Raw genomic sequence first — 26728 nt, forward strand, 5'->3', positions numbered from 1 at the left:
AATTTAAGTTTTGCATGATGCAGTTTAAGGCCACTTTTGTTTCTTTTTTATTCATAAGCCACGGGGGGCTACTTCTTCCAAGTAGGTTTTATAGGTTTCTATTTTGAAATGGAAAAATAATTACAGTAATTTCACGAATACAAGCCGCACAGACTATAAGCTGCATCTCTGGATGTTGGCAAACATTTCATTCTTTGTCCATAAATAAGCCACACCTGAGTATAAGCTGCTCTGTCGTTCACAGCGAGGACCCGCATGCAACAAATTTGCCAAATGTAACAGAATCGCGGGATGGCGGGGGGTTTACTGGCTCGGCTCGGGCTGTGCAGGCTTGGCCCGCTTGGGGCTGCCGACAGGGCCAGGGACCCAGCTCAGTGGGGCCGCTCAGCGGGGCCGCTCGGGGCTGGCCACCGCTGCCACTGGACTCGCTCGCCCCGGCCTGGCGCTGCCCCGTGGTGGCAGGCAGGGACGGAGCCCTCCAGCACCCACGGTGGCGGTGGCGGGCGGGGACGGAGCCTGCCTGCTCCTGCCGCGGCAGGCGGGGGCAGGAGCCGCCTGCTTACCTCACGGGCCGCGGGGATGGCAGCACAGGGTCCCCCCGTCTCTCCCCCAGGCTGCGGCAGAGGAGGGAAGGAGAGAGCTCTCCTGGCTCTCCCCGCCCCCCGTGCTGCCTGCAGGGAGGCAGGCTCCACCCATGGTGCAACACAGTAACAATTTGTAACAATCTCGAAATCCCGGCTTTTACTGGCAGGTTGCTCGACTCAGCACCTCGGTTTCCACTTCTGGGGTTGGAAATGTCAGAAAATTATTCACATATTAGCCGCTCCTGAGTGTTAGCCGCATTTCCGGTGTGGGAACAAAATTTTAGTCAAAACAGTGCGGCTTGTATTCGTGAAATTACTGTAATTGGAGAGCTCAATCCCAGGGACCATATTTTTGTGAGTGTTTAGGTCTCTAAGGATGCAGCAAAGTACCAAACAAGAGTCACAAAAGCTAGTAAGCAGGCTGCTCTTATGAGCATCTTGGAGGTTTATCTCATATGGCAAATTTGATGGCAGTATTTCATCTACTATAAACTTTTTTGGCAAATTTTAGATTCTGTTTCAAACTTACCTGGCAGAGTTTGTGTCATCACTGTGAAACTAATCCAAGACCCAGCCTGTTGCGAAGAAAAAGGCACAGTTAGTTGTATGTTTAATGTAAAGCAAAATGGCAAGTTTTCACAAGCTCTCCATGGAAAAATTGTAATACTTGTACTGGAAATGGGAGAGGAAAAATAGTAAGAAATGAACCCCCCAGTGTGCTGGATAGGGTGAAGAGATGGGTGGCAAATCTTTAGATCACTGGGGAGACTCTAGTGGACAGAAATATTGACAAAAATCCATGTGATAGTGATGTGAGGGAAGATGAGGGTCTGGTGGAGAAACCTTTGTGGGAGCAAGGAAACTCTGATATACAGAGCATAGGGATTGATGTACATAGGAAACTGTGGAGGTGTTGCAGATTTTCTGCAAAGGCTGAAACAGTAATCACCTACCCTTTGCATATAAGCAGAAGAAAGTCATGTACCTCATATGTATAGTTGGGACAGGATACCAGCAGGAAGAGCCACGTGAAGGGGTTGTAGGTTGGACTTGGAAAACAGGTTCTATTTCCTTGTGAAAGGGGGAAAAGAAAAGGTGGGGGAAATCAGAACCAGTTTCAGTACAGGGAGAGGAGAACTGAGCCTTATCACAGCCTGCCTGTGTAAGAGCAATCCTCTGGGCCAGTGCTCTCAGGGTACAACCTGTTAGAAAAGTTTCAGTGAAGTCTTTTGAGGTAGCAAAAGCTGATTTATCCCAGTGAGAAAAAGCTTAAATCAATTTTTGGCTCTTGCTGCTTTTAAACTGAATTAGGCCCCTTGCAAGAAATAACATAAGCAGTTTCCTAACCACAGAGGATGAAAACATTCTGGAATAGAAACTGACTTCTGTGTGGGAAGTTGACCATACTGTGATATTTTCTTGAATAGGGTGTTCTAGTGGGGAAATTACACTATTAGTGTCTGAAAACATATTTTACTTTCTGGTGTATACTGTATAACCTTTATTCTCATGACACAAAAATGCTGAAACCCCAACCTGTTAAGAGCATACACATACACTGGTGCCTGTGTAAGCATTCACAAGTCTTTCTCTGTGTATTTTAATACATGCATGTACATCTTTGCCTGAGATGAATGTGCCTAAAAACTCTGCAATATCGTTTTGAAGTTTTTGACACTTATTTAAAATGAAATACTTTTATGTCAGTCACCAGCATGCTTTAAAGAACTACAGTGCTTAAATCCATATTTAACTTGCCGTTATGTCTAATTAAGATAAATTTGCTATAAGTTTTGAAACAACAACAGTGTTGCTAATGTTTCCTTGTCACAATTTTTTGAAGGTGCTAGACCAATGGCATGGTTACTACTTCATCTTTCTTTATTCAAGAGATGTAGGTACATAAATTACTGTACAGCAGCGGAAGATGGATAGGTTAAGGAACAGGAAACAAAGACAGACCTGAATTGGTTTGGTGAGCTAAAGCTACGTTGATAAAGTGATTTCCAGCTTCACACATCTGCAAGACATTAAAAACATATTTTCAGTTGTACGCCTAAAAGGCTGTGGCAATTGAGTGCAGTGCATGACCAGAGCCCTCCCCATCACAACCCAGCCTCTGTATCCAGGAAATATGCATTCCAAAACGCAGCCTGTGATCTCTGCCACACACCCAAGTGTCCACTGAGCACTGTGGGTGCAGCCTGGGGTGAAAGCCCCTGGAACATCTCCATAGAGCTCTGTGCAGCCAGGCCTTCAGTGGGGTTCCCATTCCCAGCATATGCAACATGTTTGGCCCTGAGGAGATCAGGGAGATTCCCTGGCTGTAAGGAATTCATCAAGGTGCTCTTCTTGATTTTTCCTGCATTTAATCCAAGCTGCAAAGAAGCAGGGGAAAAGCTGACCTCTGGTTTTGTAAAGATGTCACGAGTTAATGTCCCTACCCCTCTTCCTAAACATGGTTTCAAAGGTGTTCAGCAAAACAGGAAGGAAAAAAGGATTATTTAAAAAGCAGTCGTCTCTAAAAGGCAGACTGGTGGAATGGATAGTAATTAGGGATTGATAAAGGAAGGGAGCCAGTACTATTGCTGGTTCTGGAACTCTCTGGTTAAGCTGTTTCCAGCCATAAACAGCTTCTCAAAGTTGGTTTCTAACATTTAGGTATTGCAAACCTTTGAAGAGGTGCCATTTCTCCCCATTTGCTTATGCAGCCTGTAGTACAGGCTGACTTCAGATTTGCTTCAGGCTTTCAGTACTTCATCAGCTACAACTACCGAGGAATGAAAATCAATATTTACCCATATTTAAAATAGGAACTGGTAGGAAAATCAGTTTAAATTTCTGAAGAAGATGACCTGTCATCACAACTATATAATTTTATGGTTTTCATTTATCCTCTACTCTGTGAAGAAAACACAAATGGTATATACAGTTCAAGCTCAGGCTGAATTGAACTTTTTTATTAATTTCTGGGTTGGAAGACTGATTTGTCCTCCCAAATAAAAAAAATGCAGTGTTAAAAATGTTGCATTTTCTTATATAATTTTCCATTCTATATTTTGCAAAGATCAAAAAAGTTTAAGAAATTAAAATAAAAAGGGAAATGTTTAAACCAGGAGATGTTGAAAGTGTGAAGTCACAAAATTAATATAAAAAAAGAACTTCAATTGTGATTTTTAAATCAATTCTTAAAGTCATCCATAACAAATTTTTGTTAAAGCTAATTGAATGAACTATGTAACTTCACTTTGTATTGAAATGTGCTATTATCTGAAAGAACATTGTAGATAGAATTGCTGAAGAATGTTCCCCTTTTTTGGCAGAGATTTTTGTGGGATTTGTTTGGAAGGTTTAAATCAGGTCTATTAGTAAATAGACCTGTTATTAGTTGTTATTCTGCATGGGTAGGTAGTTACAGTTCAATTCCTGCTGTCCTTTTAAATTCTTTTAATTCCAACTAACTGGCAATCCTCTATTATAAATACCAGATGTAAAACACTAAATAGCCAGAAAATTAAATTCCATTATAAAAAACCATATCAGAAGCTATAACTCTAACCATAGCTATGGACATAATTTTAATTTACATACTTCCAATTATGAGCTGGGAATGTGATTTGTTTTCCTGATTGTTATTATTTTAAAGAAATAGATTTTGTGGGTAAAAGTGGTTTTGTAAAACACCATAGCTAATGAGATGCCCATACTATTGTGGAGCAAGAGATATTCACACACTATAATTAACCCCTACCAATGCTAAGTAAAACAAGCTAAGGGCATTTCTGCAGGGATATTTGTTGGCTTACCTTTGACTCTGCAGCTGCATTCTGCTGTGATTAACTCTTTAGGCATGTGACTGTTAATGTTCTACATTAGGAACCACTGCTAAATTTAAGCTAGTCCTCAGTTTATCACATATAAAATGTGGGGCAGCGGGGAACAGCAGAGGAAAAGCTGACACTATTTACAATTATAAAATATTGAAGCCTGCACACTGTTTCCCCTCTTTATGTTCCAAGTGTGCCCTATGAGAAAAACATTCCTACAAAGCTTAATTTCTCTAAACATGAAAATCTTTCAGGAGGGCCTGCAGAAACTCTTCGTATTAGTGCTGTTGTTTACAGCAGCTGCAGATGTATACACTTAAATCAGGATGTGTAATAAAGACAAAGCTTAAAAAAGAGTTTTAAAAAAAAATCTTCCAAATATTTTATTTATATGTTTTAGAAAAATGTGAAAGCAGATTCAAATTATTTTATTTCGTATGTTGATGTTTTAAATGCATTATCTGGGAATCTGCCAACAAAAGATCTGAAAGGGACAAGGTCTTGAGTTTCCATGGGTAGGGAGTTCTCAAAAGAGCTGTAAGAATTCAGAGTGCAGACCAGGTGCTGATGCAGATCTTAAGGGGATTGACATATTTTATAGCAAATACCCCAACAGGACTCATCCCTTTGCTCAATGGCAGCATTTTCCTTACAGGGCACATTCCACTGATGCAGGGAAGGATGTTAAAAGAAAAAGGAGGCTTCCTCTAAGCGGAGACTTTTATGAGAAATAATTTTGCAGGTAGCACTGAATATTCAGACAAGTAGCTTGCTTGAAACACCCCCTGAGCCTGGGAAGGGTGCACACAGCAAGGTTCTGAGCAAACTGCTGACTAGCAGTGTCACAGCCTCCTGTCTCTGCAGTACTGGGTTATTGCTTTTGGCTCTAGAGCCTCATGGAGTGAGTGAACTTCATAGAAGTATTTTTCATGTCTTTGCTATACCTTATTAGAGCAAGAAGAGCTGAGAACTGTATGGACAGACTCAGAGGCAAACACTGCCAAAATTGTGACCTTTAAGGGTCCTGATTTACAAAGGCATTTAAGTATTTCTACCTAGTTTTTGAATGTTTTTCTGAATGGTGTTTGCCTGGAGGAGCCTAGACATATTACTGTCCCATCACCCTGACAAATTTCTGGAAACTGATCTGTATCTGGTTTTCAAAGAGGATGTTTTGGCTACTGGCCCAGCAGTTCCAGAGGACAGAGAGGATATGCATTTCTATGTCAGAACTTCTTACCAAGCCTCTGTCTCACTATACAATTATGTTCAAACAGCAGGTTGGGTAGTCTCAGCTATCCTTCATCAGCTGCACTTTCCCTTGGCTTATCCCATTTTGGCAGGGTTTATTTATATTGGTTTTTTTTAGCTGTTGATATAAGTTATTCGGGGTATACTGAACTATTGTGAAGTCTGTTTAGCATGTAATTCTTCAGTGTTTTAAAAATGACAAGATTCGGTCTGTCTAAAAGTAGTTCTAACACAATTACCAATAGTAATAATGCTGATGATGTTCTCACAGCTCTCAAATACAGTACTTCAGTTTAAACTCTATGCATGTAAATATTAGTTTACACTTCCTGACTAAGAAACCTTAATAGATTAGTACTAAATCCAGTCAAAGTACACAGAGCTGTGGACATGGACTTATATATATGCATACACACAAATGCACAGAAGCATTACTGCATTTTGCTAAATTGTGAGTTAATCCTATTCCATAATCATAAATAAAATTTCATTTTTGTACGTACCAGAAAAGCAAGAGCAGCATAAGAAACTTGTTTGTGACCAAATGCTAGAAAACAGAATGAAATTATGAATTGCATTTTACGGTATGCACACGGTTTGCTATGGGTGAAATTAATCTAGTGCTGAGGAGCAGAAATGCTTCTTTCCTGACAGGGTCTGCAGAAAGATTGGATATTATCACACATAATATGAAGACAATACAAACAGTAACAGCACTCTAGAAATGCCAGTTTTACACCACTGATCTCAAGACAGTTCCCAACTGTTTTTAGTATTTGCCAGCTTCATATGTCCAAGTGTTGGTGGTGGTGAATCCCTTGAAAAGGCAAGGAGAGGAGTGGAGTGAAGGTCAGTGTCAAAATCAGGCTGAGACTCACAGCCTTACCTAAAAACCTTTCTACTTCCATGAGCAGAAAACTAAATACATAACCTACCTCTTACCTTTTTTTAACTTTAGTAGTGAGACAACAGTGAAGCTTTACTAGGCAGACACTGCCTGCTTCACAGTCATGCAAGAAATACATTTAACACTTGTAAATTTTACCTGCCATCAGACTGCCCTCTCCTTTTTGTGGTTGTCCCAGACCAGTGTGGGATTCTACCAAGTTCATGTCCAAAAGTTTACAGCTCTCAAGATAAACTTGGTCATAGCTGAGGGATCTTTGTGTCTTGAACAAAGAGTTTCCTCTATAAAGAAGGTGCACTTATTGATTTGATAGCCCAGACTGCTAAAAACTGTGTCTAGGGAGGTTTCTGCATTTTTTGCAGCATTGTTGTCAAAGCCACACCATATCCAACTGTCATTCAGTGAATCCATAATTTTAAAATAGAACTTTTGTGCTACTTGAAAGAAAAACAAGTGCCATGTAGGAGAAATTTTTGATTGAGAAAACTTAGCAATTTAACTGAGTGTAAATAAAAATGGCAAAATAAACACTTTTTCTCCAAAGTTCTCATATAAATCTGAGATACAGAGGAAAATAAAGACTAAGGTATAACAAGGAAAGTAAAGCAGCAGAAAAAACCTTTGCCAATTATTCTCAAAAGAAGCAAAAGTCCAGAGAGCAAACAGAAAAAAAATCATGAAGAAACAGCAGTGCAACAATAAAATGTTATGAAGGAGAGCAAAACGATGAATGAAATCCAAAAATTTTAAAATAACTTTGTTATCTGCAGTGTGTGGTGGATTTTTACTGGTTTCTCAGGGAGGGAGAAAAAAAAAAAAAACCTTAATTTTCATTAAAAGTATGTATCTTTAGCAAATAAATATCTCCTCCAAGAAAATGCAACCAGCTCTAGTTCTCTCCTGCATTCTTTAATATGAATGTTGTGAAGATGAGCAAAATATATTGATCTTTGTAAAACACTCTACTTGTCCAAAATTTCCACTTCATAAACTGGGCAACAATTGACCATTGCTGAACAGGCACAAACATTCAGTGGCACAAAGCAGAGGTGCTTCCAACACAACAGTCTTCCTCCTGACAGGGAGCAAAGACTAATTTCTAGGTAGATCAGTCACATGATTTAATGTGGGACCAATTTCTTGCTTTTGGAGGACTTCAGGTTACATGGCAAAAACTTTTTCAAAGACTTTTTTTTCTTTCTTTCTTTTTTTTTTTTTCTTTTTTTTCCCCTACCCATACCTACATGGAGGCGTGTACCGTGGGTGGTTGATGTAGTATGCGATCCAGGATGTGAATCCCCAGTAAAAGGCACAGCCCTGGAACACACAGATAATTTTTTTTGAAAGGACAATAAGGAAGTTCAAACTGTAACTTTATAAGAATAAATTCTGCCAAGTGCAAAACTCGGGTGACCACTGAAAGGCTTTGCAGTTACTTGTGAGCCTTAGAATATAGATCTTTCTAAGATGCTATGAAGTCAGTAAAAAATAAAATTGAGGACACTGTAGATTTTTTTTTTTATTGTGTTAAATTTGTTTTACTCCTGCTGTAGGAATTGGCACTTATTTTCTCCTATTTTGCCTTTACTGCTGAAGATCACATTTCTCTGAGCTGTACTATTAAAAGTCTAGGGCTTGTTAACAAAGCTGAACTGTTACTGTACCTGAAATTCAGCATTTCCAAGCAAGATAGAGCAAGACAAACAGAAGGCTAAACCAGACAAAACAAGAATGAGTGAGGCCCTGTATTGTAGCCATGTGTTAATCTCCTTCACCAAAATCCTAAAAGTTTAAAGGCAGGGTCTTTACATCACATTGAATGGGATGGAGAGGTGATACAAAGTGCCCAAGACAGAGTATGTGAAATAAAATAAAAGAAGGCCTGTGAGTAATGCACACAGCAGGAGGCTTTGGAATAGTGAAGACCTGGCCACCTCAGTATCTTCCTGCCCGAGGCCTCCATCTATAGAAGGAGAATTTTTTTTTCCTACTTGTAATTTGATTTTCACTTCCTAGCACAAGGCCTGTCTCTTGCTCTGTATTTATATTGCACCAAGGAAGCAGTGTATGATTTCTGTCAACACTGCTAGATGTTGCAGCAGCAGCTATCACCATAAAATAACGTTCAGTCTGAAAAATATCCTGGACATGACAATCAGCCCCTTGGGTGAATGAGTCAAAGCAGACATTTACATGCAGGAGCTAAAATGGACATTGATTTCAATTTATGTCCTTGGGGACATGGTCCTGAAATCCTTCCTGTTATCTGTGTTTTCACTAAACATAATTCCTGGAGCTACAAAATAAATTAATTTTTATTTCCCTATCTTCTTCCAAGGACTGCTTTGATATGAGGATATTCTCTCTTACAGAAGATGATAAACATATTGTCACCTTTATCATATTTTTCAGAGGAGTGTGCCCTTCTGAAAACTTGTGAACAAATAATGTCTCCAGAACATGTCTGATGTAGTGTAAACAGTGACAGAAGCAGGCCAAGCTGCAAGAGAAAAAAAAGAAAAGGAAATTAAGGTAAGTGAAAGATTGTTTTTACTACTTCACAGTTAATGTCTTGAAATTAATAAGAACTGATATTCCAAAACTGCAGTCACATTAAAATTGTGGGATTTAAGATATTGTCTTAATTGAAGCATCTGGAACCAAAGATTAATGGAATAATTTTCAGTGTTATACAAAGTTGCTTGCATTTTGCAGAGAAGCAACTTATTTTTACTAGCCTTGAAATAAAAAGAGCTCGTTGAGCTCTGAATGTGAGGCATAGTCCTGACAAGACATTCAGACAGGACAGCTGTGTATACAGCCAGGCGTCTGACGCGCTCTTCCAAAAGATGTCTCCCATGTTTTAAGGCCACCTTAATGCTCCTGTAGGATGTGTCTGACATTTAAAAACATTCTGAATATCTTCTGAATGGTTTCCTTGTCCTTTGCCAGCTCTTCTAGCTGCATGGAGGTAGTTTGTGTTTCATTTCCTCGTGGACGCAAAATGAGATTCTGTTGCTAAGTTAATCCATTCGGATGGCTTTTTTGTTGCCTGTTATAAAGAAGTGAGGCAATTGTGGTAGAAATTATAATATTGATTCTCTTTTGAGGAAGATTATGAAACAATAACAGGCATTGCTGATTTGCTTCCGAGAATGAGCTGCAGCTCACAGTGATTGAGTTTCAGAAACAAATGTCAGCAGCGATTCCTGATGGCATTTTATCTTGGTTACATTTACTGTACTACCATAGCCCATCTTGCTGCAAACCAATTACAAGGCATAAATGAAAAGTGGTTTTCAGCATGTGAACTCTCAAATAATTTTATTATGCATCGTGTACGGTAGCTAAAGTCAAAGATTAAACAATTTCAAAGTAATTAAACCAGAGAGAGTTGAGCTAAGAGAATTTTGAACAATTAACGACTTATCCAAAGCCTGGAGCAAACTTCCAGCTTTGCTGGAAATTTTAAAATTAATTTGGCTTAGGATGGAGACCTCAGATGAACCCGTTAAGGAGTGGTCACTGGCAGGATTCTGCACAACCCTTGCCCATGTAAAACAAGGTAAAGGCATTGCAGGTCCTTCTGTGCTGCCGGAATCTCTCTCTTTTTAAGCATATGCACAAGAGAAGGAATACAAGCATCTTGCAGCTCTGGATTTGAATTCAATTATTCTGTGTTCTCATTCCCAGCTCCACTAACTCCCTTAATGTCTCTCCAAGTGCCTGTTCCTCCAACTGTAAATGGCATTATTTCTCACTGTATCTCTCTGCTGTGTACCAGTTCCCCTGATTCTGCAATCCTAGTGTGGAGAAAGTGTGTGGGAAAGCTGTACAGTCCTTGAGCCCCCTAGGTCCCTGTGTGCCCTCCTATATGTGGTCTAGCTTGTGCAGGTGACAGACTTTCCTTGATCACTTCTCACCCTTCTGCCACGCACTAAATAACCCTGAATGGGACAATTCCACTGAAGAAAAGTTCCATTAAGTGTGAAAGTTCCCAGTCTGCCTGGTGCATTCTACCACCATCCTGTGGAGATGCTTCCTCTGAGTTTCTTGACCTGACTCATGAAATGCACACCTGTAGAATTTCCTCCCTCCAGTGCCTAGGTGAGAGTGGTGTGGGGTAGTTATGTTCTGTGCTGGATGCTGATGCTGCTCATCTCAAGAGCAGGAATGTGCAATAAGGAAACTGGGAGTGGGGCACCTGAAGTCTTGACTTTTCTGTCAAGCATGACTTTGGGTTGCTACCACTCTATTTATTAATTTACTTTCTGACTCGATGTCAAAGCATTTGGGAAAACCACTGCATCTCCACAGTGACCAGGTGCAATAACCATTGCTGGGATCCCGTTTTTGGTCAGGAGTGTTTAGGAGTGCTGCTAAAATGACAAACAGGTATTGGTAATAACTGAATCTGACACCAGGCACGCAGCCTTAGACCCCCTGTAACATCCTCAGCTCTGGAAATGCAATCTCCATCCCTTTGGTTTCTCATGATCCAGGAAAATAATTCACACAAGTGTCACTTACTGAACCACTGGGTGGCGGAAGTTCTTCCTGCTTTCCACTTGATCATAAATACTTGAGAGGCGAATGTAAAAGAGCAAATATATGAGAAGAGGCCCGGTGTATTCTGTTAGAAAAAACTAGAAATGAAAAATAAAATAACTGTGGCAGAGTAGAAAATTGTATCAGGAAAAGTGTGAGAAAAAGAATACGCCTATCCACAACCCCTATTCATCCTTCAAATTACTTTTGGCTTCATTTTTGGGATTTAAATAACACATAGGGGATTCTTCTGCAGTCTTTTTAGCAGAGAAGTAAAATCCATCTAGGAAATGAGAGATAGGTTTCTGTGCAGAACATTAATCCAGTCAGGAATGCTTCATGGAAGGTGGTCAAAATCAAAGTTATCTCCTCTTTATATTTTTGGCTGTGCAATGGGGTGCCTATTTGGAATTGAAATAACACTGAAAATCAAGGCCAAGAAACTGAAGGCAGCTTGCTTTCTGCAAGTGTTTTTTGCAATTAAGTGGTACATCAGTTAAAAGCCAACCAGGCATGACAGAAACACAGCTTTGAATCCTGTTTGCTAGCAGAGTCATCTGGAAGGGAGGCTATCATTGCTTGAAATTTGGTGGAGGATGGAAGAGCAGGACCAGTCTGCCTGGTGCATGGAGCTTTGAGCTCTTTTTCAGTGACCGTGTGGTTCTCCTCCCTGTGCAGGCACAGCAGAAACAGCCTGTGTTGAACAGATTGGATAAATTACCCTACTGTGACAAAAACAAAGAAATAATTTCATCTCACCGTTGTGACCCCTGCTACGCACTGAGAGCTGAGAGGAGGGACAGGGTCATGCAGATAACATGAGCCACCCTCAGCTTTAAGGTATGACTTTGGTTTGGTACAGCCTGTATTGCTTTCTGTTGGAGAACATTCTTAAGCCACATACAGATGGAAGAAGTAAAATGACATTAGAGTGATGAAAGATCTGGATTTGATCACCTGTCCCCACTGGATTGAATCCCAGAATAAAATGGAAGAGGTGTAGTCCTACGTGTTTACAAGGACTGGCAAATCGTCACTCAAGTGCCTATCATTGCTTCAGGGAAAAAGATTTATAACTGATGGGTTATTTGGCTTTATGGTGTCTGTTGGCACTGCTGTAGAATTGTAATGAATAAACACCTGTGGTTTAAGGAAGCACTGACTTTAGACCACCTTTCTCAAAATTAGTATTTGGCCTCTCAGCAGGCTGTTCTTCTAATCACTCTTCAGAAGAACATTAAAGAGAAAGCTTTTCCTGCAGAAATATCTGACAATTAGGTTCCCTTTTCCTCTGCTACAGGGGGAAACCTTTTGAAATTTTATCCTTTCATAGCAGGATGGTCTCCAAAAGTAATAACAGACTTAAGTGTTCTCTACCAGGGGAACATCAAATTCCCTTTTGTTCCAAGTGACATCATGACTCCTGTGCTCCATTTAGACTCTGCATGATCCCAAGAGCAGGTGTGTGTGTGTTTGTTTAAAAATATTTAATCTAGGAGTCCAAGAGCACTCATTGTGGAATACCACACAGCCAAGGGCTTATTAGAATTTTGTCCTAATAGCAGTTGTATGGGTCTGTTCCAAAATGTGAGCCCACTGTGTTTGGCACTCTGCAAACACTCTAAGGGGTGGGGTCTGCTATTTAAACCTAACACACTAAATCTAATGGTGGCATAGGGGGCAGAGGCACAGGTAGTGTGATCTGGGCAGGTCAGGGGAAGAGCCTGGAATGAGCTGCTTTCTTCAGTGTAGCTTCTTCTCTCAGCCATGAGCTGCACCACAAAGTGCACCCGTCACTGCCAGCTTTCAACATCTGTTTGGCAGAAGCACATTACAAAGCTGCCAGGAAGAGTTTGGCAGGACCTAGCACCAAGTTGTGCTTACTTGTCACTGCACCAAGTGTTCCTCCCCTACCCTGACTGATTGCAGATGCTGAAAGGAGAAGGAGAGTTTCAAGGTTTAGTAAAAAATCCAGTCTCTGTTTAAAAGCCAAAGCTCCAGGCACAAGATAACTGAATCCTTGTGGTGGAGTTTGATGTAGGAAGCGGAGATGGATGAATGCAATTCAGAGAAGCAGTTGTCAACACTGACAGTAGCTCTGGAGCTCGGTTTGTGGAGGTGAGCAGCATCAGGATGCTCAGGGTGTGCCCTGGTGGCCAAGAAGTCCAATGGCATCCTGGCGTGGATCAGGAATAGTGTGGCCAGCGTGGCCAGCAGGAGCAGGGAGATCATTCTTCCCCTGTACTCAGCACTGGTGAGGCCACACCTTGAGTGCTGTGTAGTTCTAGGCCCTCAGTTTAGGAGGCACTTGAGTGCATCCAGAGGAGGCAACGAGGCTGGGGAGGGGTTGGGAACACAAACCCTGTGAGGAACGGCGGAGGGAGCTGGGGGTGTTCAGCCTGGAGAAAAGGAGATTCAGGGGTGACCTTGTCACTCTCTACAACTCCCTGAAAGGTGGTTTTAGTGAGGTGGGGTTGGTCTCTTTCACCAGGCAGCAACCAACAGAACAAGAGGACACAGTCTTAAGTTGTGCCAAGGGAGATATAGGTTGGATATTAGTAAAATTTTTTTTCTTGGAAAGTGTGATAAAGTACTGGAATGGTTTGCCAGAGAGGTGGTGGAGTCACCATCCCTGGATGTGTTTAAAAAAGACTGGATGTGGCACTCGGTGCCATGGTTTAGTTGAGGTGTTGGGGCATGGGTTGGACTCTATGATCTTGAAGGTCTCTTCCAACCCAGTCATTCTGTGATTCTGGTTCTGGGATACGGTTCAGCCTTGTCTGTGTGTCAGTCACATCACTCATGTGGAGGCAGGTGGTGCTGGGTCAGCAATGAGATTTGCAATTAAACTGGGCACTGTATTTGCCTTTGTCATAACTGAGTCACGTAGTTAAGATCAGTAACATTCTGTTTTAGAGGATGAGGCTCAATTTGCTGTAGTAGTTTTTGTTGTAGTTTACTTTAGTTTAGGTAAGTTTCAGACTCTCCTTCTGTTGCATCTCCCATGCTGTGATCACTGCTCTCATTCTCTGGCCCACTGATTTTAAATTTGTCTTAAATGAAAAATGAGTTCCAGAAAGGCAGGCAGAGAAACTGCTAAAAATTCCCATGAGTTCAAGCAGGCAAAAGGGAAAGCAGTCTTAAATTAACACAGCATTACAATTACTGGTTCTGCCCACTGGCAATCAAGGGCAAGCACCATTCTTTTACTATTGATTCTCAATGATTATATGCAACTAAGCCTAACTAGTACCTTCATACTCATCCTATAGCTGACTAATTGCTAGGCTTGGGGAGTTATTAGTTTTGTCAAGGATGAGTTCAACATTTTTATGAGTTCATCATTTTTTTTATGCTCAAAATTAGAAATATCTACTGACATATTCTGCAAAAATAGTAATCACATTTTAAACAAAGGCCTGAAAGTAGTAACATTGTAGCTTGCTCCTTCTGAAAAAAAGAAATATCATTTATAAAAAAGAAAAAGTGATAATTTAAAGCACAGAACACATTTATCTTACAGAAATGTAAAAAGAAAAAAGAAAATTAACAAACAAAACCAAAAACACCAAACTCTAATATTTAGAAGAAAAAATATTTTTTCTTTACCATCTTGTGGTCTTGCCTAGATTATTTTGATTTATTGGGTGCGACCAAATATGGTGATCCATAATAAACACAAATATCTTTTTTTGGAGAAGGAGTATGTCTCTGTAACAATGAGCACAGCTCAACAGGATTTAACTGTTGATCTCATCATTAACTTCCTGAAGAGCGAAAACAGGCGATTGCCCTTTTTTTTCCCACATCTGTACACATTTCTTCATATCTTGGACAGTATCCAGTTCTCTTACCTTACTTCTCTCCAGTGTCTGATAATATATACTCTGTAGGCTTCTTATTCTCAGTAACATAGAGAAAGTGCTCTTAAATGAAGTTATTCTGGAATCAAAACTCTCCCCAGCATGGTCTCCATACAGGGTGCTAAAACCAAGCTTCTTTATCCATCTCAGTTATCAGGTCCTCAGAGACCTGACTCAGTAACACCTAAACTGGAAATATCTACTACCTAAATATAAAAAGTGAGCTCTGAAACCAGTCAAAAGAGACCTAAATAGGAGTTTTCATTATCCAACAGATGATGGAACAAAAAGTAAAACAGTACAGGAGAGCTAATCTGAAAATCAGCAAAGCATCTCATCTTGCACAAGCCATATTGTACCTCCTTTTATCTCTTATTCAGCTCCTCATGCCAGAAACACCTTGCAGAACAGAGTAACAGCCAGGAATTCAAATCCCAGACCTCATGAGGCAGTGGGTATATTTAGGGAGGTATGAATACAGCAGATGTGAAAGGAGCTCTTTAAAGTTATTGGAAAGGTTTTCTGGCTGATAGGGGTCTGACATTGTCCCAACAGGTCTGCTAAAAAGAGTGGAAAGGATTTTGATGTGAGTTAAAGCACCATGTGTACTGGTTGGGTAAAGGCAAAACAGGACAAAAGAGAGTTATAAACACAGGCAGTGGAGTGGAGGGAGTCTGAAAAAAATCCAACCAAATCTTTATTAATGAACAGCCCATATTAGTATCTTCACATGAGGGCATCAGCTAACTCCTCTCTGTAATGTTTATGACCTGGCCTTTCTGTAATATCACACAACTCACCCTATCTTGTTGCCTTTTGGCATAGTCTCACATTATCTCATTTATAACAAGCAGCAGAGCTGAGGAAAGGCCCTACAGCCTCTTCCATGCTGATCCCTTCCTGCAGCTCTTTCCATGCCATGTAGGGCCAGTTTCCCAGCCACTGGTACTGCTTGTGATGTTTTCTCTTCCACTGCCCACGGGATGGCTGGATGGAAGCAGAGAGCATGGGCTGAAGGTAATACCTGCAGCCAGAACAATCACTGGGTCACTGTCTGTAGTCCTCAGCACAGCAAGAGATACAAAAGAGCTTGAGCATGTCCTGGGTAACTCTGATGGAAAAGCAGCTGCAGTATATAAATTATCTAATGGACAGGGCTTAGTTTCTCTGATACTTGTGAGACAAAGGCAGTAGTTGCAGGTCTGAGCCAAGGTCAGACTGCACAGTACATACTGCACAAAGAGGAGGATCTCCTGCTATCAGACAGGCAGACCATTGCTCTGTGTGAGTGTACAGAGCACAGCTGGGATTTCACAGAAACCCTAGAGAAACAGGCAGTTAAATCCTCCCAAGTCCCCAGATCACATTAAACTTGGCATATAACTGCCTTAGACTCCTTTTACAATCCCAGCCCTAAGTACTCTTGAGCTAATGAAGAAACATTATTAAATTCTAGTCTAATTTCTACTTCATACGCTTTGTTACCTCATTAAAGGCCATACAGTTACCTGGGGATGATAATGGCATAATTTTAGCACCTCCTTTAAATCTTCACCATTGTAAAAGTTTTGTATTTTCATGTTTGCAAAAATGCACAGCAGCAGCAATTTTGCATCAGGTAATACAGTTCTTAAGGGCTGCTTGAATATTCAATTACTTTTTGTTCCAGTTTTCACAGAACTGGCTAATCCAGTCTACAAAACCTGCATTGTGCATGCAGGGGCACCTGAAACTTCCTTTGTCTGAGCATATTTTGCACTAACTCAGTGTCTATGAATATTTCAGGCTGCTGCTCGGTATTTATTGCAAATACCAGAGACAGGGATGGATTTAGTGTAGGATTTTATAGGCAAATTGAAGCTGACTCTGGCCAGTTTCAGGAGCTGGGGAGTGAACAGCAATGGATGCTATTTGTCCCTGAGTCAGGTCTATGAATGCTCTGTGGAATAAGGGAGGTGAAACCCCAGCTTCCTCCTGTCTCTTCTGCTAAGGCTGACCTGTCTGAAACCTTGGCATCAGACCACTTCATGCTCTGGTCAACATTCTTCCCTGAGACTAATGGGGACTGAGAAGCCATTTCATGTTTTTTACTCAAAATGGAAAATTATTGCAAATTAACATATGTTATTCTTATGCACACACATACATGAATATGTTTGTACCAATACATATCTAGTGGAGAACTCAAGTTCTGTTTGTAACCAAACACCAGTGTGAGTTCAGATTTGCTGCCAAATCTTTACAGGTCTTTGACAGCATTTTGATATCTGCCTTATAATGTGCCTCATTTTAAAATGTGTATTTATTGTCTGCTATGTAGATATGTAAACAAAATAGTGCTTTTTAAACACCTGTTATTGTAAATAACCTCATCTGTGCTTTTCATCCAGATGCCTCAAAGCACTTTGCAAAGTGGAAAATACTATTACTTTCTTGCCAGTGTTTTGGAAGCTGAAATACAGAGAAATTCAGTGACTTGTCAGGCAAAGGTGGGCGAAGAGGCACCTGCTCCTCTCAAACACTGGTTCAGTCTCTGGTTCACTGTGCTGAACACTGGTTCACTCTCTGTGCTCTCCTCACACCCTGTATGGGGTTGGGCAAAGTTCCCCATACAAAATAATTGTGCTGGGATGATGCATTCTAGAGTGACTAAAACTGCTCAAATTTGCATAGATTGACAAAACCTCCTTAGTTACTCTGAATGCAAATAGGAAAATGTCTACATTTCCCAGCTCTGTACATCAAGCAGCTTTGTTCCTTAAGTAGCAGGGAGGGTTTAAGCATAAAGTTATGTATAACTGAAAGAAACATATTGTTCTATTTATATTTACTGAATTCCCTCTACCTTCTTTTTGCACTCAAAGGGGTAAAAACTCAAGGGCATTCCTAGAAATAGTAACTAGAATCCTCAGAATTAATTTTTCTAGTAGCTCGCTGATTCCCTTTGGCAACTGAAAAATTGACACTCTGGCATGGTTCATCATGAGCTAGTGGCATTTGTTGCTGAGACCAAGAGAAATTATTGCAACACTGTTGTATTGCATCTGAAGAATCCAAATCAGCCAGCTGGGCAATTTCAGAGGTCTCCTCTTCCCTTATCAGTTAACTTCATGCTGCCACTGGGCAGTAACAAAGAGCCAAAAGTACATGTGGCCCAAGGAAAGGCACAAACAATATAAAACCACGGCAAGAAATCAGGCAAATGCAAGCTGTTCTCTCCTGATAACCCTGGAGGCTGAAAAATATTAGACTTAATTAAATGAAAAATAAGAGCAATCTTGTGTGTGTAGTTTGCCTTTGTGAAAGGTCACAATGTTTTTTAGAGTTCACAGCTTTTGACTGGGATCAGCTCAAGACTTGGCCAACTGTACCAAGGCAGAGCAACACTTACTGTGTGTTCAAGCAGAAACCTCTGCCAAGTACAAACTCTGAGCTTACAACAGAGGTCCTTTGCATTGCTAATAATTGTAGTTGGAAAAGGTGTTGTCAAGGAAATAGTGACTTCTTTTTTTTCCCTGGAGATCATCTTCTATACCAAATTATCTATTGATCCAAGAGGCTTAGCAATGAGAAACCATTTGGTGATTTTTCTGTCTTTGGCACTTTTTTGTAGCTGTTCTTAAGCCATCCACAGATTCACACAGAATCAAACTTTCTGTTTATTTGGCACTTCTGCAAAGTTTTCCAGGTATCCACAATTCCCTGAGTGCGTTATTCAATTTGTAGGGTCCTATCCCACAACTAATTCTGTCTGAATTGGCCACAAAATATGCAATCCCTGATATGTGTCTGCTGAGAGCCATATTCAGTAACATTCTCTGCTACATCAAACAGATCCTCAGCTCCTTCTCTGACCTGGACCTCAAATTCCTTCCTAAGCTACGATAGTATGAGTCTTGTTACACTGTCTCACTAGTTTGCTGGGATTCCCATTCCTCACACTTCTTCAAACTCCTCAGATCCTCTCTTTTTTCTTCTCTTTGTCTGTACTTTTACATCCCATTGAGAGGTTATAAACCTTTACTGAAGTCTCTTCCCCTGTTCCCAAATTAGGGAAAATACCCTAAGTTGTTCCCCATGGGGAGTCCAAGTCTAACCTCAGTGTAGAGAAGGTAGAGAAAATGAGTCTGCAATAGTTTGGCTGGGGTTTTTTTTCCCCAAACCAATCAATACACAAAATGCTTCCTATCACAATCTCGTAGACTTCTTGGGATTGTTCCACATTTACAGGACCAATAGATTGACCTGTGCCAGACAATCAAAGCAAAATGCTGCTCCCATTCACCAAGAGTACTGAAAAACTTTGATGCAAGAGGGGAGAACCACACTGACCAGAACACTGCTTTCCCCTGGAGAGAACAGAGCACCTCATTGCCCTTCCCCACTGTGTACTCCTGCTGTGCACAACCACAGAGCTTCAAACACAGATCTCTTCCTGGCTTCTTGTTCATTTTCCACAATGTCTAACTTGGTGGTAAACTTGCTTGCCAGCCAGGAGAGAACAGATCAATTAGTGAAAAATGTGGATTTTCAACTTCAAAGATGCTCCTGGGTTTAAAGAATTATTAGTCTCAACATTTCTAAATTGAGCAGAATCTTTTTCCATTGAAAAAGAAATTTGAAGTGGAGCAGTTCTGCTGCCAGCTTTACTATTTTGAGGCCCTCAGGAGTCAAAGTACTTAAGCAATCCCTAATTTTAAATCATGGTTACAAAAAATATTTACTGAAGTACTGTGTTTCAGGGTTAATCTTCTGAAATTCACAGGCTTGGAGGTAAAATAATTTTTTACAGTTCTGTGCTGTTTTCTCAGTTCTATTTGGATTCTTTTGGTAGCTGGCCCAGGTAGGAACAGGACAACAGAAGCTGATAAATCAGAAATTGCAATCATTGCTCAAATAAGGAAAGCTTTAGCAGCAGTGTGAATTTGAGCCAGAAGAATGGATTTTTTCTGGTTGTTTTTCTCTTTTCACTACAGCAGCAGTGTGTATTCTTAGCAGTAAAACACCAGCCATGTTTCAAAAAGCCACCATGCCACGTTGCAATTATGTAAAAATAGGTGTCTGTCAAACATGCTTAGGCCCAAAATTGCATGGAGATTAAAAATAAAAGCCATCATTTCAGTGGTGGGAATTTCAAACATCCCTGGGGGGTAAAATCTTTACAGAGCCACATAGAACAAATCTATAAACTCAGCTCCCATTAGTATCTCTGCAGCATCAGTCAGCAAACCTCAACTATGCCCTCCAGGCAGGGTAAAGAAATTGCAAGTCCTGTGCAGAAGTAAATTATGTGTTTCAGGTAATATTTGTTTTATATAAAAGAAGGGAGAGTAGAGCAAGAGTTCTAACAAATTTCATGATACTAAGAAACAGGTTTTGTTTTTTCCCTGAATTATATTCTGGAAATCAGCCTTGAGGGCCTCCTTTCTTCTGAATGAGCCAGCTGAGGTTGAGTTTTGTCCTGGAAAAGGACCTAATTTCTCAAAAGAGACTGACAAATAATTGTTCCAGTGGAGAAGAATCACAAATCCCTCACCCCTCCATCCCTCCATCAGAGCAATCCAGCCTCTAGAACTTGTTGAAAACTGGTCAGCCAATCTCAGAGCTGTGGTGCAACCTGAGCCTGGGGGAAGGCTGGCTTTACACGGCACAATACACCAAAAATATTTTGGTCACTGTGCAACAGTGTTTTAGGAAAGCTGAGGAAGAGGAGGAAACATCCTTCCTGCAAGGTGTCAGCCTCTGGCAGAGGGATTAAGTAAGCAACAGGAGACAACAAACCCTTGCTGCCAAGGTGGAGTGTGACAAGGCTGATCATGTTCCAAAAGGGAAGCTGAAATCTCTTGATTTTCCCAGACTTACTGATACACAGACTCTTTGTTTGGGAACAGACAGCAGCATCACCTTTTATTTTACAACATGTTTGGAAAGGGTGCTGCTCCCAGGAAGTGCAGATCGATACTGTTTTCCCCTTTTAAAAACCAGAAGTCGTTGTCTTGGCATAAATCCCCAGCCCTGGTGTTCTTGGTCCTCAAGGTGATCTCCAGTGAGGTGACAGAGCCCCAGAAAACCCAACTCTGTGCTGAGTGTTCCCCTAGACAGACCCATGCCCAGTGCATCGACCTCTGGAGAACCAACATGTCTCCATGTTCTTCTGTATCTATTTTTGGACCCCAGACCTGAGAGTGGCCCTTTGTACCTTAGTTATCATTTTGCTGATGAGATAAGAATATTTGTATTCTGTGCCTTGTTTATTTAAATGCCAAACCTTTAAATCAGAAGCCTCCCTCACTGTGTGTATAGATCTGGTAGAGTGTCAAGGGGGATAGGAGCACAGGAGATCTAAAGACAGTAAAAATGGCAGTAAAACTATGCATCCTGTGTACAAATGCATTTCTAATTGCTTTTGCTAGAGTACAGTCCTCTGTGAACCTTTTCTCTATTGCTATAATAGCTATAATATAAAAGTCTCGTGACTGTTTAAATGACGTGGCTAGGAAGAAGATTTCTCACACTGAGAATGGAGACAATTTGGAATATAGAGCAGAATGGGATAAGATGAATATTCAGAAACTCATGGAGTCAACTTTTTGCATGCAGATTAAATCATTAAAAATTGCCACTGCCTGCAGTACCTACTCCTGGTCATAACTGCAATATTTATAATGGGATATTAAGCTTTAGTTATGTTACTGTCTTAGGCTACATAAACCACCAGGAAAAGAGAGAATAAATAAGGTTCTTGCAGATTACTTAATTGTAGCAAACAGGAAGCTGCAGTAATCACAATTTTGCTTTGCAAGGAAATTCCATGGTTGAGAGGCAGTAGGATGGATTCGTGAAGGAAACGGGAGTAGCATTAATTAATCTGGCCCCAGCAGGCCATTAATCAGGATGGGGTAATGCCTCAGTAAACTCACAGACCTCTCAAACAGGTAGGTGGGAACACAGTGGGAAATGCTCTAGCTCCACTGAAGTAAACTGCTGGTCTCCCCCTGGGGATTTGGATCCTTTCAGAACTGGAATGGATGGACACAGGTCACTTTCTTCTTCTAAAAAGGACTAAAAGCTGCCAGAATTCATGCTCCTCAGGGCTAGCTGTTTCCCAGGAGAGAGAGAAATGACGTGATTTCAGGCAGCTGGGATGGATATGAGACCTTATAGAGCTGATCCAGAGGCTGATTTTTCCCAGGTCAAGGGTTACTGTTGTGGCAGAAACCTACACACTGAGTGTGTTTCAACAAATACAGAGCTGTAAAGTAGCATGCCCATTCCAAGTGTCTTGTGGGCTGCCTGAGATAAGAATCAGCAGCCATGATGCCAGCTAGCAAAAATTCACCTGCTTCATTAAAGGAATTGCAAGCAATCAGTGTTTGCTTTCCATTGCCATGAGTAGTCTTATCAAGGCTTTTATGGCTTTCAGAAACCGTGCTCTGTCTTACCCATGTTTCTCACTGCAGAAATTGGGAATGCCATTACCCAGTGTAGAGATGGGGGCTGTGTGTTATTTCAGCTAATGCTCTACATGCAAACTGCAGCAAGAGCTTGGTCAGAGTGATCGTGAGACTACTCTCAGCTCCTCCACATGTGCCTGCTGCAGGACATTGGGAAGGTCTCTTCTTCTCCCATTCCTACATTGTCCTTTCAAACCCTTCTACTGTCTTCTGTCCTTGGGTTGTGAAAGAATTTAATCTTTCACTTCTCACTTTCCCAAAGGAGCCTGTAAGTTAGAGTTCCCTATGTTCATTTGAGTGGAATGTGCTGCCTCTCAGCACCCTGACCTTCCAACAACCGCTTAAAGCAAAATAACTAAAGTCAAACCAGGTCTACCTACAGTGTAAGACAGCTATTGTTGTCATGGCAAATGCTTTTGTTTTATAAGGAGATGCAGAAGTTTTTACTCTTGAGCCTAGCTGGACATCTTCTGTCCAGAATCCTTGGCCTCTCTCAGAACTGTTCTTTGCTTGAACAAAGAGTAAGGTATTTCCATCCAATTATTTTCCTGCATTAGTAACAGGATTACTAGAAATCCATTTTTTGTTTATAATATCCTTCAATTTTCAAAGCTGAGGAGTCTTTCAGCAAATTAATGTATTTGGCTACAGTTCTGCACAGGCATATGAGCCCAAGATAAGCTAAAACTGTTTTTTAAAATTGATTTTTTTTCCTCAGGCAGTATTTTTATGTTCCCCTTCTAATCTTTAATTGGAAGTCAGAGTTAGCATATTGATAACTTGGCTCACTCTCCATTTAATTCTGTTTTGAGTGCTGATAAACTAATTACAACATTTTACATAAGGAAGCACAGGCTGAGGAAGCTGAAGCAATTTGATGCCAAAACACATTCCCCATTAAGATGTATCATGCTGACTGCTACAAGGACATACTTACTGTGGTCCAACCAACCTGCTGACCCAGGTCTGTAAAATACAGTGTAACGATGGAGGAGACAGCAAGGCTTTGGATGCTGGTGGAATCCTTCAAAAAGGGCCCGTCTGCAATGACAGAAATGGAAGAGGAGATGGTGTGAACAACAGGTACCCTCTGGGGGCTCAGCATAATGCTGAGGCTGCCCTGCTAGTGATCCAGCTTGGGGTCTGATTCACTTTGGTGACTTGGTACTTTTTCTCCAGGTTAGCAACTTAGAGTTTTTCCATGAGGGTTATTCCCATCCTGCTTTAACAAAAGCATGAGGCTGCCATGACACAGGGCAGCAATGTGTGATGGTTGTACTCTGCTGTCTCTGTTAATCTGGCCCATTAGAGACAGGCCAGGCAAATAACACAGACAGCTCCACAGAGCACTTCTTGTTCTGTCTTGCAAGACTAATGGCAAAGTCTGTGTTACACAGCCTCTCCCCCACTGACATATTTTGCTGAAGCATTTGCATTCTCAGGCTGTTTTACCAGGCAGCACCTGATCTTGAATGCAACTTCTTGGGCAAAGGCTCACAATCCAAGATTTCTTTGCTAGCTGTCTGACCTAGGCAGACCAGGTGTATCAGAGCATTACATTACTGTTTGTTAGTATTCTGAGGCATCTGCTTCCAATCCTAATGGATCTAGAGTGTGCAGGCAGACACATGAAACGACAATATTTGGTTGGTTATTTTTCATATATATATACATAGGCAGTGAGCTGGATATTGGAAAAATCCAACAGCCACTGGCTGTTGCCGTGGCTGCAACACCTCTTCACTCTCTTCTTTATGTATGGTCTCCCTTTCAATATACATTTGTTGACTATTTACATCAGTGAGGGTGCTAAATTCCATCAGGTGCTGAGCCCTCATTTTCTATGGCTTTGCAATTCTACACATCCACAGACCAAACACCAAACAGCCTCTGGCAGCTTTATCTTCCACTGCCATGTCCACCAAGAACTTCTGAACAGACACAGAGGCTGCCTCTGGCAGCCAGCTGCATCTTCTAGTGAGGCAGTGAGCAAGTATGAAAGCAGGTAATGCAGTGAGTGAAGGAAGGGATTGAATGGGCTTAAAACTGCCTTGTCTTCATTATGTGAACATACACTCCATTCTGGAACATTTCAGTGGTTATGAAAACCTTCCAGTTCCTTTATTAATGAGAAAACTAATAAGTTAATAATTGATGCCAGTTAATGAGAAAGTACTAACAGTTCAGCCAATAACATGTATAGAGAGAGCAATAGTGTGAGGAGGAGAATCTGCCAGAGGATTAGTAATGCTTTAGGTGGCTGTACTCAGCCATGTGAATACTCACTGCGCTCTAGTTGCAGGCCAACACGAGATGGGTACCACTGGGGACCTGTTCCAATCACAAAGCATGGCTGTTAATTTCATGATAGAAAAACTAAATTTCTGTTAGGCTTGGGTTGGGTTTTTTTCCAGCTGATAGCAAAAAGGTGAGATGGAATGAAAAAACACCTCTCTTTAAACAGTTCTCTCCCGGTCTTATCTATACAAGGAGAATACAAAAGAACTGGGAGGAGTACACAATACACACATAAATCCCTTCTCACATTTGGGTATTGGAAGGGCCATTCTCAATGCTGAACAATTCATCAGCACAGTTTGTATGTGGGACTTGCCTCTCATAAAAATATGTGTATGCTAGAGTCTGGTCCAGGACTTAGTGTTTCCCATTTAGGAATGTAAAACCTGACTAGGGATGTGCAGCTTGTATTAGTTCTCAACCACAGATTAATCAGGGAAATGGAGACACATAAAGAAGAAGCACATGGGTGAAGCTGATGACTTCCTTGATACCCTCAACTTGAGGATGTTTCCTAGAAGTAGATTTTTAAATGGTCTCTTTTTAAGGTCATTCCAAAATGCACAATAGCAGTTGGCTGTTGTTATTGGATTCCCTTTGGTGATTTTCAACAGAGACCAGTCAGGTTGGTCAAACAGGTACAAAGCTCCAGCTGCATTTGTTTCCCTTGGTGTCAGAGTGAGCAGGTAATTGCCACCAACACACTGCAGAGGGGATTGTGCTGTTCAAGCCGTTAACTTGGCCAGCTCTTTAGTTCCTCTATGCAGAGGGCTGTGCTTCTACACCTGTGCTGCTGAATGGACAATACAAACACTCCTCCTTTGCACCACATGGACAAGTAACTTTTTTTAAGCCATACACACTTTTTGGTTTGCTGTTGGAGGTTTCTAGGGATGACCTAGCACATTTCTGGGCTGATCTGAAGCAATGTGGTGAGAACTTCCATAGCCAGTGGTGTTGACTGACATTTGGGGGAAGCGAAGTTTGTCCGAGATAAGTGAGGAATCTGCTGCAGTATCACCACCCCCAGCCATTTCTACCACATTTGTCTTTATTTCCTTTGACACACCTGAGGACAGTTGATAGCCTGAAGGAGATTTGCTTTCTTTTCAATTCAAAGCCTATGTGAAAGTAGTCAGATTTTTCTAGATGTGTCTTACAATTCTTAGTGATCCCGTGTTTAAGGTATAAATATTCCCATACCTCTAAATGGAAAAAATTGTTCACATGACTGTGATCAAACGTGGAAACATTTGCCCCAAGAAGCTGTGGCATCTCCTTCCCTGGAGATACTCAGGTCTTGTCTGGGGATGACCTTGATCAGTCTTACAGGACTTTAAAGTTGGTCCTGTTCTGAGCAGGAACCTAACTTATTTCAGGATGATGAGGAAAGCTTGTTCACTCCACCAGCTGCCAGCTGGAAAGGAAGGGCACTGTACAAGGTGTGCACTGTGCAGTGACACTCATTTCACACTCTCATTTCAAAAGCACTTGGTCTGACTTTTGTAGGCAAGAACAGGCATTAGATGAACCCATGAACCAGGGCTAATAGCAGGAGGTGAGACATCCATCAAGTAAGTTGCAAACATTTTTTTCAAGGTACCACAACAATCCATGGCTATTAAAGATAACAAAGGGAAGATAGAGAAGGAGCAGCTGTCTGACTTGTCAGGGAAGATATGATTTGCTCCAGGACAGCAGATATCAATAGTTATTTGGGAGCCTGAAATGCAATGTATTTGTGTTAAATTGGAATTTTCCCCCCAGCTCCCCCCTTCATATTACAGTATGTTTCAATAAAAGTCAATTTACCCGATCCTGTGGCAATGCTCTCTTAGGTATGGCTCATAATCTTCACAAGGGCAAACAGAGGTTGTGCATTTAAGCACGTCATCCCACATTTCCAGTCCTTTAGCCTCAGTACACCATTATGTTCAAACATACTCAAAGATTTAGACAGATGGAAGTGTGTCTTTGCTGCTGCTCATCTGCAGTG

General features: G+C 41.1%; 1 protein-coding gene and 1 long non-coding RNA gene across 2 annotated transcripts in view; one reads left to right on the forward strand and one right to left on the reverse strand.

Annotated features, from left to right (window-relative positions):
* Nucleotides 1–26728, forward strand: part of LOC116997074 — a 322705-nt gene that overhangs the window by 266065 nt on the left and 29912 nt on the right. The window contains exons 16-17 of the long non-coding RNA XR_004418068.1: nt 8982–9101; nt 11796–11957. This is a non-coding gene — a long non-coding RNA (uncharacterized LOC116997074). The remainder of the gene's footprint in view (nt 1–8981; nt 9102–11795; nt 11958–26728) is intronic.
* The window catches only part of TECRL (trans-2,3-enoyl-CoA reductase like), a 59055-nt gene that overhangs the window by 995 nt on the left and 31332 nt on the right, over nt 1–26728 (reverse strand). The window contains exons 3-11 of the mRNA XM_033061309.1: nt 24721–24765; nt 23372–23475; nt 11100–11215; nt 8964–9069; nt 7814–7886; nt 6166–6209; nt 2547–2604; nt 1570–1655; nt 1114–1159 (exon numbers count right to left, since the gene is read on the reverse strand). Coding sequence (XP_032917200.1) covers nt 1114–1159; nt 1570–1655; nt 2547–2604; nt 6166–6209; nt 7814–7886; nt 8964–9069; nt 11100–11215; nt 23372–23475; nt 24721–24765 — 678 coding nt within the window. The remainder of the gene's footprint in view (nt 1–1113; nt 1160–1569; nt 1656–2546; nt 2605–6165; nt 6210–7813; nt 7887–8963; nt 9070–11099; nt 11216–23371; nt 23476–24720; nt 24766–26728) is intronic.

Source organism: Catharus ustulatus, chromosome 5 (assembly GCF_009819885.2).
Source record: "Catharus ustulatus isolate bCatUst1 chromosome 5, bCatUst1.pri.v2, whole genome shotgun sequence".
Lineage (NCBI taxonomy): Eukaryota > Metazoa > Chordata > Aves > Passeriformes > Turdidae > Catharus > Catharus ustulatus.